This window comes from Diceros bicornis, chromosome 15 (assembly GCF_020826845.1).
Source record: "Diceros bicornis minor isolate mBicDic1 chromosome 15, mDicBic1.mat.cur, whole genome shotgun sequence".
Lineage (NCBI taxonomy): Eukaryota > Metazoa > Chordata > Mammalia > Perissodactyla > Rhinocerotidae > Diceros > Diceros bicornis.
This window is the reverse complement of record NC_080754.1, coordinates 40,357,117-40,373,655: the sequence shown is the minus strand read 5'-3', so window position 1 is coordinate 40,373,655 and position 16,539 is coordinate 40,357,117. Positions and strand designations below refer to the sequence as shown.

The 16,539-nt window shown below is 46.5% G+C and overlaps 1 protein-coding gene across 8 annotated transcripts in view; it reads right to left on the bottom strand.

The window, feature by feature from the left end:
* Nucleotides 1-1,262: 1,262 nt before the first annotated feature.
* Nucleotides 1,263-16,539, bottom strand: part of MCF2L2 (MCF.2 cell line derived transforming sequence-like 2) — a 230,930-nt gene continuing 215,653 nt past the window's right edge. For 7 of the 8 annotated variants that reach the window (XM_058556251.1, XM_058556257.1, XM_058556258.1 and 4 more), the window contains 2 exons: nt 4,904-4,948; nt 1,263-1,396 (listed from right to left, as the gene is read on the bottom strand). In XM_058556251.1, coding sequence (XP_058412234.1) covers nt 1,362-1,396; nt 4,904-4,948 — 80 coding nt within the window. In that variant the 3' untranslated portion in view covers nt 1,263-1,361. Of the gene's footprint in view, nt 1,397-2,265; nt 3,872-4,903; nt 4,949-16,539 lie in introns of those variants that run through there. The other variant, XM_058556252.1, reaches the window with a different exon arrangement.

Here is a 16,539-nt window from a genome sequence, read left to right as displayed (position 1 = left end):
CTTTTAAAATCTCCGATAAACTGAATAGCAATTCTTTATATTAAATTCTCTCTGTTAAAATAACTGGGATGGTGTCTCTCTCTTGATTAAATCCTGACTGATAGACTAAGTAATTCTAATACTAAATACTAAACAATTCTGAAAATAAATAATTCTGAAAATGAAATAAATAAAATACCAAACAAAAAAATTTTCAATGGCAACGACATAAGTGAAAATAACTGAGAATAAGTAACTCTGAAAATCACTCAAAAACTATGAAAATTAAAAATTCAGAAAATATAACGCTCAAAAATGAAATAAATCTGAAAATGAACTAGTTTAAAACCAAATAACTAAAAAATCTAACAACGTAAAAGTAAACAACCCAGAACCTAAAATAAATAACTGTGACCATCAGTAATCCTAAAACTAAATAACTAGGATAAAATAACACAAAAATCTCAGAAGTTCACTTGTAACCCATGTGCTCGGAAACGACACAGTCCTGGAACAAAGGAACCCAAGCATCCCGTGAACACTCTCCCGGGACTTGGGGGGAAGAGCGCCGGGGCGGGGGGGGGGGGGGGGGGGGCGGCAGTCTTCTACCCTGTCGGGTTTGAGCAGCTTGGGTTCCTCCAAGGCTCCATAGGAGTTCTCAACCGATCTCCCCCAAGCCCCAGCCCCAGGAGAAATTAGGCAACGTCTGAAGGCATTTTCGATTGTCACAATATGGGTAGGTGGGCGGGGAGGGGGTTACTGGCATCTAGTGGGCAGAGGCCAGGGATGCTGCTAAACATCTTACAATGCACAGAACAGCCCCTACAAACAAAGAACTATCCGGCCCCCAAAGTCAAAAGTGCCAACGTTGACAAACCCTGCCTTGAGCCCTCCAGGCGGGAGCTCCGCTGCGCTCGAGGTTCTCCGGGCGTCACCCGGATAGGTGGGCTCCGCGGGCGGGACGTGGACCGTCCTCGGGCTCGTGGAAGGCGGCCCTGGCGCCCCCTGCCCGGGCAGCAGGTCCGCAGGCTCGGAGGCCCCTTTGCTGCTTTCTGCTTAAAGATGGGCCGCGCCCTCCGCGCCCCCAGTCGAGGAGCCGCGGGTGTCACGAACGAGTGTCGGTTCTCCGGGGAGGGGGCCTCGGGCATCCTTCCCTCGCCCGCACTGCTTTTGCCCGGAAACTAGTCGTCTCCCCAGGGGCGAGCGAGCCAATGGACATCCCCAGTTTAGTTTGTTGCCCTGGAAATGCGAGAAGAGAAGCACTGGCTAACACATTCGCTTACTGTTCTTTCCTCTTGCACACTCACGTTTCCTCTTCATCACGTGCTTTTTCTCCCTGGATGCTTTCTCCCGTTTCCAGAACAGATTTGGAGGAACAGGTTTCATAACTGTCGTCCAACTGGAAAAGTCTCAAGAGCTGGAAGGGAGGGGACAGGGGTGCACCCTCAGAGTTAGCAGTGCGGGGGATGCCCAGGCCTAAGCCAGGCCCACCCTGCGATTCCCGCTGGCAGGGCGGGGGCGGGGCCCAGCCCAGCTCTCCCACCTGGTCACTCTGGGTCTCAGCAGGAGCCCCCTAATTATGACCAGAAACCAGCGCATGCTGGGCTGGAAGGGTCTGAGCCACTTTGCAGATCCAGGGACCTCAGCTTCCTGGATTAGGCCAGGTCCTTATAGATGAGACTCATGAACAGGAGGGAGAGGGGGAAGGGAGAGAGGAAGAGGAGGCCGGACAAGCTGATGACTAGGAGTGAGGGAGAGTGTGAAGGAGGGAAGAAGGAAATAAACTACACTCAGAGCACGGCTCTCCTTTTCCATCTCTTCTGCACCTTCACAATCGTCAAAGGTTTCCACGGAGATAAACTCCCTGCTGGAGCAGCCTCGGGGAAAGAAGGGAAGAATTTGGGCTTGCTGTCAGGGCGAGGCGGTGGGAGGAGGAGCCCTGCTGCCCAGGGCAGGATGTAGCAGGCAGCACCTGCAGAGGAAGCCATTCTCCATCCACATTCTCCATTTCTAGTCCTGCTCGCCCAGGCCCTGGACTGCTCCACCTGGGCTTGGTGTGTGTGTGTGTGTGTGTGTGTGTGGGCTTGGGGTGTGTGTGTGTGTGTGTGTGTGATCTCCAGGTTCCCTTTTCCAGCTTGAAATTCTGTAACTGTGACTGAGGAGACCTGAGAAGACATGTCCACATGGTGTTCACAGCCCTACCTCCCTGTCCTCCAAGAAAACGCTCATTGTCCTTTGTGCTTGACCACTGTCCTGCCTTCCCTCCTACCTCCCCTCCCTGCTCCCCGCCCTCCTCTCGTCCTTGCCTCCGTTCCTCTCCGCTGATTACTGCCCATTTCCCATCTCCTTGCAGGCTCTGCCAAATGTCACTGCTCTCCCCACGGGAAAATCAGAGGGAGGAGCACATCCTGCCTCTCTCTCCAGTGACTTGATTAACCAGTCACGCGACTGTGCACCAGTTACATGCTGGGGACTGTTCAACTGTGCGGAACAGCATCCCCCACAGTACTGCGCGCGCTCTGTGCCTGCCGGGATGTCAGCCTTTGTCAAAAGTTGTCTCACACAACCCTGCAAGGGCCTTAGCCCCATTTCACAGATGAGAAACTGAGATGAGAGGGAAATAATCACTTGGCCAAGTTCCCTTGGCCTGTAAGCACTGCGGCTGGATTCTACAACATTCCTGCTCTTTCCTCCACCCGTAAATAAAACGTGGTCTCTGCCCCTACACTGCCCAGAAGTCAGGTTAGGGAGGCAGCATCTGCAGAAAGATCCTGAAGAGAGGCAGCCCCAGGCTGAGGGTCAGCTGAGTAATCGGATCCTACAGGAATCTGAGTGCAGAGTTTCTGTTGGGGGAGAATTCAGGGGGAGGGGGTTGGGGCGAGGCCTTGAAGGCGGGCAGGGGTGGGGAGGGAGGGCATTCTGGGCAGAGGAATGGCCAAGGAGAGGGAGTGGAGGAGCCTGCAGTTGCGGGTGGGGTGGGGGCACAGTTATCTAGGCGAGCAGGAGGCAAGCAAGTGGAAGCCCCCACCTGCTGCCCACAGGCCCCCCAAGCTGCGTTCCGGGGCCCGGAGCCCTCCCCAGAGCAGGTCAGTGGGCCTTGTTTGACCAACACAGGGAGCAGCCAGGCAGCTCCCTGGCATCCAGAAGCCTGCCTTACACAGGGCGGGGGTGGGTCTGGGGAGTAGAAGTGGGAGTGGGTGGGAGGTGGGGAGAGGGGCGTTTCCAGATGGAGGGACACAGTCCTGTCGGATTGAAGCAAAGCCTGGTTTAATCCCTGGTCCCAGGACGTGGTAGGGGTGAGGCGGGGATGGCAGAGGAGAAACTGGCTCAGGGAGGTGCCTCCCACCGCCCCCCTCCGGATGTGACTCCGGGCATCTGCAGTAACCCCCAGAGACGCCACTTTCGGGTGGTCATTCAACCCCGGCCCCTGACACCAGGAGGGACAGTGAGGATGGAGGAGTGGCGGTCCCGCTGAGAGGCTGTGAGGGAGGAACGGACAAGCAGTGCCCTAACCACCCTCTGCGTCTCCAGGGTCCGTGGCCTCAGCGCCCCAGACAATGCCGGGTGCTGAGGACCCCAGAGCCACCGCGGGGAGGCTGGGGATGGGGCCGGGCTGAGGCCTCCGTCAGCCGCAGGACACCCCCAGCCTGGGGTGGGCAGGGCTGGAGGCAACGCGGGAACTGAAAGACCTGACACCAAGGTCCAGCCTCTCCGCAGGGTAGGTGGCACCAGGGGTAAATCGATGACCTGGTGCTGGCGGCTGCTCGCCTCTCCTGTGGGCCCTCCAGGGGCGGGCGGGACTTGAGCCCCGCAGAGGGCTGGCACAGAGGGGCTCTCACTTGTTTGGCGGGTTGACTGCATTATGTCAGGGTCATCTAGAGGCAGAGGTTACCTGGAGGCAGGTAAGGATTTACCCGAGCTGGAAAGAGGAACCATCCCCCCCAGTGCTGTCAAGACCCAGACGCCTCTTCCCTGCTGGGGACTGTCAGCACTGCCTCTGACAAAGAAGAGAAGGAGAGTAACACTGCCAGCACTGCTGCCTCCTCGGCCCTGGTGCCACAGGTGAGGGTGGGGTCGCCTGGGGCCCCACAGTCCCCAGTTTGGTCTAGAGCAGGGTTTTCCTTTCTCCTTAGAGTGCAGCCACAGGGAGATGCACATTTTACATCCCAACACAGGGGACACACGTAAATACATTTATAAAACTAAAGCAAAAGTTTATGCAACAGTATTACCTTACAATGTGTGATGATCACATCTATTATGTTCCATTATTTTGTTCTGTTCTATTCTATTCTATTCTATTCTATTCTATTCTGGGAGACAGGGGAGGACAGGGGCTGTGGGAGGTGGGGGGGGGGTCACCACAATCTCCTCACAACAAGACCCTTAAGGGAGACAAACTGCATCCGTTCTGGGTGTGCCTTTTGCTGTACCTTTGTCATTTCTATATTTAATCCCTTCTTCTTAGATTCACTGGCCACGGGCTCTGTGGTATTAAGAGTCTCAGGTACTATGTCTTAGGAACTACAAAAGTGGCAGCACTGAGGGCCTGGGGTCTGGCAGGTCACAGGCACGTGAGTGAATAGATGAGAGGCCCATTGCCTGGTGGTGGGAGCAGGGGCTTTGGAGTCAGTCAGACCTGAGTGCAATTCTGACTTTGCCAGTCACTCACTAGCTGTGTGATCTTGGGTAAGCCACTTAACCTCTCTGAGCATTAGTTTCCTTGTCTCTAAAATGGGGATAATATCTATTTTTCAGTGTTGGTGTAAGGATTAGCAAAAATGTTTATAAAGTAAAATGTCTGGTACATCCTAGGAATTTAATAAATAACACCTGTAATGATTATGGTTAATAGTAATTACAATAGTACTATAGAGAAGGTCCAGGACAGCTCGGGGGCTCCAAGTGTGCTACTATTACTCACGTTTGGGAGAGATTTGTCTGCCACTGTCTTCATCTTCATAAACATCTGGAGGAGAAAACAGATTATAAAGGTAATAAATGGCTTTAAAAGGAAACACAGAGCAAACGTACACACACACACTGGAAAAACCAAACCAAACACTTGACAAATATTCAATTTGATTACAGCAAAATTTTAAGTGATAATTGCATTCTAGGAAAATGAGCAGAATGACTCTGGTACCAGCCAGGTTCAGCAGTGTGTTGAAGACATACCCTGAGCCTCTGCGGCACTCTCAGTCCACATGCCAGAAGAAGCATAAGGAGTGGAGAAGGATGAGAAGGATGGGAAAGGTGGGCTATGAAAATTCATGCTGATAAGTACTGGGGCATATTCTCATTTCCCTCAGTGGATGATCTTTATAACACACATCACATCAATCCTAAATGGTTTAGGGAATTTAGTTTTAGCACTTAGTACCAGAATTCTAAGTTTCTATTTTGCTTAAAAGAACTGAATGAAATTTCTTAACAAGTGAACCCATTAGTGAGTTTAAATTAGCCTCATCAGAATACTATATGTTTTTGGTAAACCATAGACTTTTTTTTTTTTTGGAGGAAGGTTGGCCCTGAGCTAACATCTATTGCCAATCTTCTTGTTTTTTTTTTTTTCTTTTTTTCTCTCCAAAGCCCCAGTAGGTAGTTGTATGTCATAGTTGTACATCCTCCTAGTTGCTCTATGTGCGACGCCACCGCAGCATGGCTTGATGAGCAGTGGGTAGGTCCGTGCCCAGGATCCGAACCGGTGAACCCCGGGCCGCCAAAGCAGAGCACACGAACTTAACTGCCACACCACCCGGCTGGCCCTAAACCACAGACTTTGAAGATAAAATCATGGCTTTTCCCTTGCTGTCCGCTAGGTGGCACAAAGGGACAATGGAGATCCCGCTAGTTCAGAGGCCACTCAGCTCAGAGATTTCAAATGGGCAAAACTATTTTTATTTTTTTTCGAACTGGATTTTTCTCTATTCCTTACAATTATGCAAAACTTTTTAAGGACCATCTCTATCACATGATCTAAAGTTCATCACTTCCACTTGGGGTGTTGGCGTGGAGAGCTGCCTTAAAGTAACGCCTGAGCTCCTGGCTTTCCTTCCCTTCCCCGGAGGAACAAACCTGGGTGACTAGTTGCTAATGATAATATGTGCACAGTGATCTAGGCACTAGCCTAAGAGCTTCATCTCATTTAATTCTCACAGCAAGATTATACAGTCTTACCTCTATTTTGTGAAACAAATGATGACGAGAACTTAAGCACAAAGAGGCTCATTCATCCACAGAAGTAGAGCTGGATTTGAGCTGGGGTCTGTAAGCCCTCCGTGCTGAGCCCTTAACTGTTGTGCTTGCTGCTAACCAGGTTCTTTCTGTGCCTTCTCCAAGTTAACCCGTGGGGTCACTTTGTGCCTGATGCATCCCAGTAGCTTACCAGAGCTCACAACAGGAGAGATTCCCCAGGATGTTTCCATGGGTACTGGGCTGGATTAGGGTCTTTTGCCTGGTGGCCCAGAGTGTAAACTTGGACATCTAGGCTGGTCTATACCTGAAGTGTACATTTCCTTTGCAAACCTGTCTTTGGCCAAGAGGAAGCGAATCACTCCTAAGCATTCAATGAATTGCTCTCAGATTCCACGTATTCTCACAACACATTTTTTTTTTTAGTGCATTTTCTGTTGTCCAAGTCCCTGGCAGCTTCTAGGGCGGTCTGAGCTTGTTGTCTTAGACTTTCAGAGCTGCTAGGAGCTGGGGTCAAAGAAACTTCACACCTGGGAAACCACCTCCTAGCTCAGCAACCAGCTGCCCTCAGATGCTCTGGGTTGCAGCAGGCCCACAGGTGGGTGGTGGGAGGGAAGAACAAGCTGATGTGTCTAAAGGGGCTCAGTCAAAGCCTTGCCCATTTCCTCCGAGACTTCATGGGAATTTTTCACTAAGACTAAAATATAAAGCCCCCTAAACTGTTTGTGTAGTATGGATCCATTTTTTTAAAAAAAAAAATCATGCATTTCTATAGACAAAAAGTCTGGGATAAAATATTTACAGTGGTTGTCTCTGCTTATGTCTGATTTGCATTTTTATTTGTACTTTTCTGTATTTTCTAAATTTTTGATAATCTACATATGTATTCCTTTTATAATCAGAAAAGGAAACTTAAAATAGTTAAAATCAATGGGTCAGATATCTAAAATAACCTGCACTCTCACCAGAGAAGACTGTTTGCTAGAACTTATTTTCTTCATTATGACAGTGCATGAAATAATTTAACAATTATCATATGCCCATGGCTGTTCCTCTTTTGCATAGAGTGATTCCCTCCATCAAAGCAATGTTCTATGGCTGATCAGACACATGTGAGTCCTCAGAAAGTGATGCTGACTGAGGCACCGTGGGCAGGAAAGGCACATGTGTCAATCCCACCAGGATGAGTCACTGTACTTTCCAGCCTGCAGCGGTCTGATGAAATCAACTGTTCTCCCCAAGGGGTAGTACTGAACAGGGGGCTGAGCATCTACCGCCGTTGCTGGCAGGGTGGACAGTCAACGGTGGCAGTAGCTAGATCAGTCTTGATGACAGGGACCCACACTGCTGGGCCCATGCACAGCCTCCCATTCTGCTGCCAGGGCTTCTCCATTTGTGAGCCTATGGTGCAGGCACTCAGGTGCCGAGGCAGAAGCTGGCTGACACCTGCTGGTCAAGTCATCCAGTCAGCTTAGTTGTTTGGGACCTCTTCTGCAACGGATGTTCTCTGGTGGGCATTAAAGCACGATAAAAGATCTTCACATTTTGAGCTCATGTCCAGAGATCTATGTGCCTCTTCCCCAGTCAGATCATGTTGTAATTTGATGCTAGTTATTGTTCTGGAAGGGGTAGGGAAGGCAGTGGGGATGCATCCTTAGAAGGGCAAGCGTGTCTCATCTGAAGTCTCTGCATAATCTTAGGGGGAGGAGAAAGGTGTCTATCTTCCAACAATGGGGAGTGGATCACTGCTGCCAGTCCAGGGGAATCAAGGGCATGAACCTAGATATCCTCATCTCAAGTTTTAGGGTCCCACATCTTCCCTATCAGGGTCTGACTTGCCTGCTCATCTACTGGCACTAGGAGCCCCAAATGATCAGGCAGCAGACTTGCCTAAGCTGAGAATTCATCCTTCTGTCAAGTACTGCCCTCCACTGTAGGAGATGAGGGGCTGAACATTGGCAAGGAGGTCCTCTGATCTTCTGACTGTGCTTTAAATTGGTGATTAATCTGAGCCTGTCATTTCTTCATGTCCTTCAATGCATCGGTGGTGCTTAGCAATAGCCTCCCAATTCCTCGGTCCTGATAGTTGATATTTCCCCCAAACCTCTCAAATGACAGGGACATTGCACCAGCTGGTGCATCCCTGTCTGCCTATATCTGGACCCCAGGTCCCCACAGGTGAAGGTCTTAGCAATTGAACTGCCACAGCAGGCCAGGGACCAGGACTCTCAACACCACCTACCACCAGTGATGGGGTCCTCATTGCCATTAGGCCAGCTAGTGATCCAACACCAGAATCCCATCCTTTCTAGGGCCTCTCCTGGTACTAACAGTCGTGGTCAGCTCTCCCAGAAGCAGATTGTGCAAGCGAGTTATGGAGAAAAGGCTTTCAGATGAAACCTGTAAGGCACTGAGGGCAGAAGACAGGGCAGAAAAGAACCAGGTATAGACGTGGGTTCAGCCAAAGTCTAGCACCAGCCTGATCCCCTGAGAAACTCTGGAGCCTGGATGGCGCCTGATCCCCTGTGAAACCCTGGAGCCTGGATGGCGCCCCCAGTGTCCCATCTTGAGGCAGAAAGGCTGGTTTTGTACCCTGAATCGTCAGCCATCGGCTGGCTGTAAGTTGCCCTTGAGGGAGGCCATAACCTCTCAGGTATTTCCAGGCGAGATGGCTCCGGTCAGCTGAGGACAGTTCTCAGAAGGGCACAACTGTGAGCTGTTAGCAGCTAACCTCACCGCGGCTGGACACCTGTGGGTGCACCTGCATGATAAGAAGGATCTGGACGAGGTGTCAACAGCCTCTACTATACAACTGTGTGTGTGGTGTTTTTTTAATTAAAAAATTTTTTTGAAGATTTTATTTTTAGAGCAGTTTTAGGTTTACAGAAAACTTGAGCAGAAAGTACAGAGTGTTCCCATATAATCCCTCTCCACCCTCTCCCCACAGTTTTTCCTATTATTAACATCTTGCATTAGTGTGGCACATTTGTTACAATTGGTGGACCAATATTGATGCATTTTTATTAAGTAAAGTCCTTAGTTTACATGATGGTTCTCTCTTTACGTTGTACATTCTAATCATGTATGCACTGTTACATCATACAGAAAAGTTTCACTGGCCTAAAAATCTCCTGTGTACCACCTACTCATCCTCCACCCCCCGCCCCGACCCTGAACCCCTGGTAACTACTCATCTTTTTACTATCTCTATAGTTTTGTCTTTTCCAGAGTGTCATATGGTGGAATCATACAGTATGCAGCCTTTTCAGACTGGCTCTTTCACTTAGCAATATGCATTTAAGTTTCCTCCACATCTTTTTGTGGTTGATAGCTCATTTCTTCTTATTGCTGAATAGTAGCCCATTGTATGGATGTACCATAGTTTGCAACTCATTTGGGTAAATACCAAGGAGTATGATTGCTGGACCATATGGTAAGACTATCTTTAGCTTTGTAAGAAACTGCCAAACTGTCTGCACCATTTTGCATTCCCATCAGCAATGAATGAGAGTTCCTGTTGCTCCACATCCTCACCAGCATTTGGTATTGTCAGTTTACTCTATTAATTTTCACAAAATAACTCTGAGTTTTTTTGAGGTGTCAACCAGTCTTCTGGAGAGCTGATTGGTTTCTGTGAACCTAACTAGTGAAAAAGTCACCAAAGCTCACAGTCACATAACAGTCATCCCCCTGTTATCTTTCTGTCTCCTGAAACCAGCCTGCCTTCCCAGCATCAATAGTGTGTGCATGCATGTGTGTGCATGCTCATCTCACTCCTTTGGGTCCGATAATCTTGAATTAGCAGGATAGAGACAGAAGGAAAAAAAGAAAGGCACCTGGACAATCGACGTCCTTATATTTTGGGTGACGGAGGAGTTATAACTCCATCAATTGGCTCATATCTGCAAATTTGTAGATTGTGCCAATGTTGCCCCTTCTGTCCTCAAGCAAAGGGTCTTTTAAAAGTCTCTTTGAGGGATTCTTGGCACATGAAAAAAGGAGTTAAGTACCTCAAGAACAAAATATACTCTATGACTAGATAAGGTTGATAGGTTGAATTTTCTAATAGTCCTTGATAATCTGAAGAGTCATCTGTTGCCAATAACCTTGGAATTCTCAAGACACATTTTACTCGTCTGTAGGATCCCAGCTGAAAGAAGGGTCCAATACCAGGGGTCTTCCTTCATTCTGAGTTTTTCAAAATAGAAAGGGAAGCAGACATGATTTGATCAGAGACAGTATTAGGGAATAAAGCCAATTATTTAGGAGATGAAAATCTGATTTTATCTTTTCTTTTTTTTTTTTCTTTTAAAGATTTTATTTATTTATTATTTTTCCCCAAAGCCCCAGTAGACAGTTGTATGTCATAGCTGCACATCCTTCTAGTTGCTGTATGTGGGACGCGGCCTCAGCATGGCCGGAGAAGCGGTGCGTCGGTGCGCGCCCGGGACCCGAACCCGGGCCGCCAGCAGCGGAGCAGGCGCACTTAACCGCTAAGCCACAGGGCCGGCCCCTGATTTTATCTTTTCTTAAAAAAGTTTTTTACAAGCCCATATGAAGTCTCCACAGAAAACAAAACATAAAAGTTTCATCCCTCCCAGAGATTGTGCTGTAGTATTCCCATAGAGGGACAGGCTTATTATGCAAAGAAAATTTAGGGACTATATTCTATGAACTCTCACCAGCCAAGATATTTCTCAAGCCTCACTTTTTCTGATCTGTACTAAGAAGAAAATAAGTCATTTTTTATTTTCTAAATTTTATAACATACATATTTTATAACATACAAATTTTATAACAAAATTTTATAACATACATATACACTCTAATTGAGAATCACTGCCTTATTAATGGCGTTGCCATTAATATTTGTTGACCAAGACTGAATATCCAATTTCCTAATTATGTGACCATCTTCCTGTTAATTTGCCATTTCATACTCATTAGCATCCAAGGGTCTAGAAGTCAGAAAAACAAACACACATTAGTTAGCCTTGCCCTGGAGTAGGGAGGGTCTGTGTACGTTTCTTCAATGACTTTTTGTACTTTATAGGTGCTCAATAAGTGTATTTTGAACTAAAACTCCTTCTGGAGGCCTTTTCTAAATAAATTATATGCCTGAATACATACTTCATGTCCCATCAAATTAAATCATGATAGTCTAAACCAAAATCTCAAATATTAAATTCCCAAGACTTTGATTATGGGTAGTGGAAAAAGCATAAAGTAGAAGGCCTTTTAGAAATGACTATCTTTAATTTAAATAGGCAAGGAAAGAAAAGATGATAACAAAAACAGCACATTCAAAGCCCCATAAACACATAATCTATGATGTCATTAAAATATAAAATATAAAAATGCTTCCACACTTGTTTTTCTTTTTGATCCCACACCCAATTCTGCCTACCAGAAAACTGACACACAAAGAAGTCAGAGCCGAAGTCTTGTGGGGAAGCACCTGGAAGAAGGGTTCCTAACCCTTTCTGTGGAAAGCTTGGAAAGGAGGTGAAATCCATGAATCCTGGATAGAGCAAGAAACAAAGTGCCACTATCCGATGTCTTTATTCCCAAGTAGAGATATTCTGGCAATGCTCTTATCCCTACAAACATTTCCTTAAGAGGACAGCTTTCCCAAAGACGGAATCACTTCTCAAGGTGAAACATTTGCCCTTCATTTTAATTCTGGCCTAATTAGATCTACACAAATGAGTAGCAGGAAATCAATTTTATGCCTTTTTCTTCTAGCTCACATAATTAAGGAAGGGCTCAGACTTAGGCGATGCCTTTCTCAGCTTCTAAGCAGCTGGTATCACCCACTGTTTCCATGCCCCCCTCTCCCATTGGATCCTATCTTTAATCCCTCATGTGCTGGGGACTAGGTCTTCCTTACTACTGGTAGCTCTTTCCATATTTTCAATCCAGGGTACAAATTCCACTCCATTGCCTTTGCTTTAGAGAAATATGTATGAACATTCAACCATCGGAAAGAATGGCACATGCATTCCTCCCTACAGCAGTTGGAGTGGTGCTGGCTCACCCCAGGTTCTCCTGGTCTAAAGTCTCAAGGACCTGCTTTATCCTCCTCCTTCACGTTAGTCTAAGACCTGCCCCAGCTCTGTGCATGACATTCAATAAGGGAATGTTCAAGGGATACCACTTGCTGGATTATACAGTTAACATCTAACTGGCTGCAAGTCTTAAAGTCGGAGGGGTGAGGAGGAGGAATCCCCTTTCATCCTCTTAAAAGCTGTTTCCTTGGCTCACTATAGCTCCCTCCTTCCCTCTCCCCTGTCCTGAAATGCCAACTATTATAGTAACTCTTTTGGGTTAGATTAGCTCAACAAATAACCACTTGCTGGGCACTGGAGGTCCGAGATGAGTAAGAAGTGCCCTGAGCTAAACCTCGTCACCCCCTGACTCCACTTGCAGAGTAGTTTGCTAGCCTACTGTGATTATTCAATGAGTTCTTTTATTTGTTTACTCACTAAACATTTACTGAGCACCTATACCAGCCCCAGGCTCTTCTGTAATAATATGAGGCCCAAGGGAAGCTAAAACTAATAAGACAACCTCCATGCCCTAGAGGAATTCATGGTCTAGTGGGAAGAAAAACTTAAACGCATCATAAAATTATAATATAGCATGTTAAATGCTGCAACAGGATACTCCATAAGAGTGTGGGTGTAGAGAGAAGGGAAAGGGACTCAGCTGTCTACCAGAGCCCTCACTCCTTCCCACCTTTATCATCTCTTGGTTTTAAGGCCCAGGGTATCTCCACTAGGATCAGGCCAAATATGTCTTGAAAAACTAAGCAGCCTTCTGTACCTGAACTGGATCACAGTCTAGAAATTCATTCAACAAGCATTTATTAGGTACCTCCTGAGTGCCTTGGACAGGGAGAGGCATTACAGGCAGAGACAGTTTCTAAGTGGCCTGGAACAGATGGGGTAAAGAGCACCACTGAGAACTTAACCCTCAAACAAGTGTGGGTGCATCTTCCTCCCAGACAAGGAGGGATGGAGAGAGAAGAATGTTGGTCAGGAGAGCTCCAAGTGGAGTGAGGGAAGCTGAACGGGTTAACATCAGAGGGTACATTTGCCTACTCTGCAAAGTAGGAGGCAGGCAGCCTGGTGGAAATAGCTTCTCACATGAATTGGAGGTTCTCGCATGAAAGCTCAAGAAAAGAGCCAGAAGCAAGGGCAATTAAGGGAGGTTTCAAAACGGCAGGTATGACCTCAACTGGTGACACAGCAAGCAAGCATTAGGAAAAAGACCCTAGGCTGGCAGTGGACTCAGGGAACTAATATATATATTTTTAATTGGAAATCCCTTGTAATAAGCTCAGTGTTAAAAAAAATCAATAAAAGCAATCATGTAGAATTAATATGGACTATCTACAATATTTGACACACACAAAAATTAGTATACACCTAGTGCTTGCTTCAAACTGTAGATTCTCTTTGCCTGAAATTAAAAAAAAAAGAACCAGCACTCTCAAATGTAAGCCAGTTTGAATGGATTTTACATATTGATTTTATACACACATAGAGGGAATTCTATAAAAATATATGAAAGTGTGTGGATCTTAGTCTTGTTTGCCTAGTAATTCAGAAACCGTTTCTGCCGTCCTGGCTCATGGGGCCCTGGCATCCTCTCCCCGCTTGCTGTGTTCCCTGAGTGCTTGATTCTGGTCTGTCCAAGTTTCCACAGTTAGCTCCATTAATGCTGAACTAAGGAATAAACAATGTGCCCATTAAGTGCTCATTTTTTTCACCTGAGCCTAAATTACATGACTTGGTGAGGGAAAGATCAGTTGTTTCAGGGACAGTGATAAGAATCACATTCTTTGTCCAGGTGTTGTCCCAGCTGTGAGCACAACACCAGGTCTCACCTCCCTCCGTCTGCACCAGCACACAGGCCACATCCTCAGTCTGATATTTGAGGCCTACCTCCTCTCTCAATCTCATTTCCTTCCACTCTACCCATGAACCTCTCAAGTGAGGCTCCGAATCATCACTGATCATGCTCCCTTAGAGGCAACTCGGTGATTTTCAAAGGTTCCTGGGTCCTCCTTTCATTACCCATGTGACCGGCACGAGTTGCTGAGTTGCTAGGATGGGCCTGCGGCCCTGATTTCTGGCCTCGTACTCTGGCTCTCTGCCAGGACTGGGGCTTAGCCTTGTATCCCACGCACTGCACTGTGCTGCCCCTACAAAGCTTTCTGCTGCCAGAGGCTTCCCCGGGGGGCTGATCTTTTCCCCAGTCTCCCTAGGCCTCAGGTCACAGGTGATCAGGCTACAAATGAAGAGGCTGTCCCAAACCACAGTGCCTGCTTCCCTCCTTGACTCGTTGTGCTGCCGTGTCCCACCCACTGGGTTACACTCTACTCTTTCCTGCTCAAGGCCTCTCTGAGTCTGTAACTTCTCTGGGCACAAGGCCCCTTCTGCCCAGCTGTCACCAGAGGCCCTGTCTCCACATCCCTCAGTGGCTCCCATGTCCTTCCTGTCACCTTAGAGGCCCATGTCGCTGGGGTCCCTGTGTGCCTCGCCCAGAGTGCACAGAGTTATCGTGCCCAGCAATCCCAGGGTAGAGGCGCTGTAGGAATGAATTGGGGTGATAATGTCGTATGTGCCAGAGCTTTGTAAAGTGCTAGACAGATATAAGGTCCTGATATTCCTGATCTTAGAGTCTTCAAAACCTCCCTCCCCTGGTGCCTGATGCCCCTGAGTCTGCACTCTGCCCCTGCAGCCTCATCTCGTCTCAGGGAGCAGCCCAAGGGCCCTGCGCCTGCTCCCTCACACAGCGCGCTGAGGCCCCTCTGAATTCCTAGAGCCCTCGCTGTTGCCTTCACTCACGGTGACATCTCATCAGACCCTGCTCGGTGATTCAGGCTCAGGCCCCTCTGTTCTGCTGCCAAAAAGTTGTGTGAAATTGACCCTCTGATTGCCTGTCGGTGAACAGAAGGGGCTAGGATGACCCTCTGGGCCTGTCTTTCAGTTCAGTAAGGTTTTTCTTTTTATCTAAACTACACGCTAGGTCTGGTTCTGCTTCTTATCTAGATTTTACATTCCTGTCACAACCTAGGAAGCACAGTGCTAGGACTTGAAGAGGACTTAAGAAATGTGTTTCTGAATTGTTAACTAAATAATAACTAAATAAATATCATGTCCTCATAACAAACGTGTGTTTTTTTCTGTGGGGCGGGGCAGGGAAGGGTGATTCAGTTAAAATTGTAGATTAACCTCAATATTGTTAAGACATCAGTTCTTACTAAATTGATCTATAGATTTTACACAATCCTAATCAAAATCTTGGCAAGCTTTTTGGTAGAAACAAGCTGATTCTAAGAAATGTAAAGGATATAGAATAGCCAAAACAACTTTAAAAAGGAAGAAGAAAATTGGAGGACTCAGATGATCTTATTTTCTTTTTATTGGTGTCATAATAGTTTATAACGTGAAATTTCCGTTGTACATTACTATTTGTCAGTCACCATATATATGTGCCCCTTTACCCCTTATGCCTAGCCACCAACCCCCGTCCCCTCTGGTAACCACTAATCTGTTCTCTTTGTCCAAGTATTTGTTTATCTGCCACATATGAGTGAAATCATATGGTGTTTATCTTTCTCTGTCTGGCTTATCTCACTTAACACAATAGCCTCAAGTTCCATCCATATTGTTGCAAATGGGACGATTTTGTCTTTTTTTATGGCTGAGTAGTATTCCTCCAATGATGTTATTTTAAGACTTACTATAAGCCACAGTAATCAAGATAGTAAGGCATTGATGTCAAGATAGACAAATAGATCAATAGAACAGAATAGAGCATCCAGAAATAGATGCACTTATTTATATATAAATAGTCAATTGGAGAAATGGTAATGGAATAACTGGACATCAATAAACAAAATATGAACTTTGATCCATACAACACACCATATACCAACCTCCCCCCCCCCAAAACAAAAACTCGCAGTGGATCAGAGACCTAAATGTAAAACTTAAACTACAAAACTTCCAGAAGGGAATATAGGAGAAAATCTTTGTGACTTTTAGACAAAGACTTCTTAGGCACAACACCAAAAGTATGGTCCATAAATTTCTAAAAATTAGATTTCATCAAAATTAAAATTTTCTGTTCTTTAAAAGTTACTCTTAAGAGAATGAAAAGATAAGCCACACAATGAAAGAAAATATTTGCAAAGCAGATATCTAATAAAGGACTTGTATCTAGGATATATAAAAACACTCTCAAAACTAAATAATAAGAAAACAATGAGTAAAAGATTTGAATGGACACTTCACCAAAGAAGATATATGGATGGCAAAGAAGCACACAAAAAGATGCTCAGCTATTAGTCAT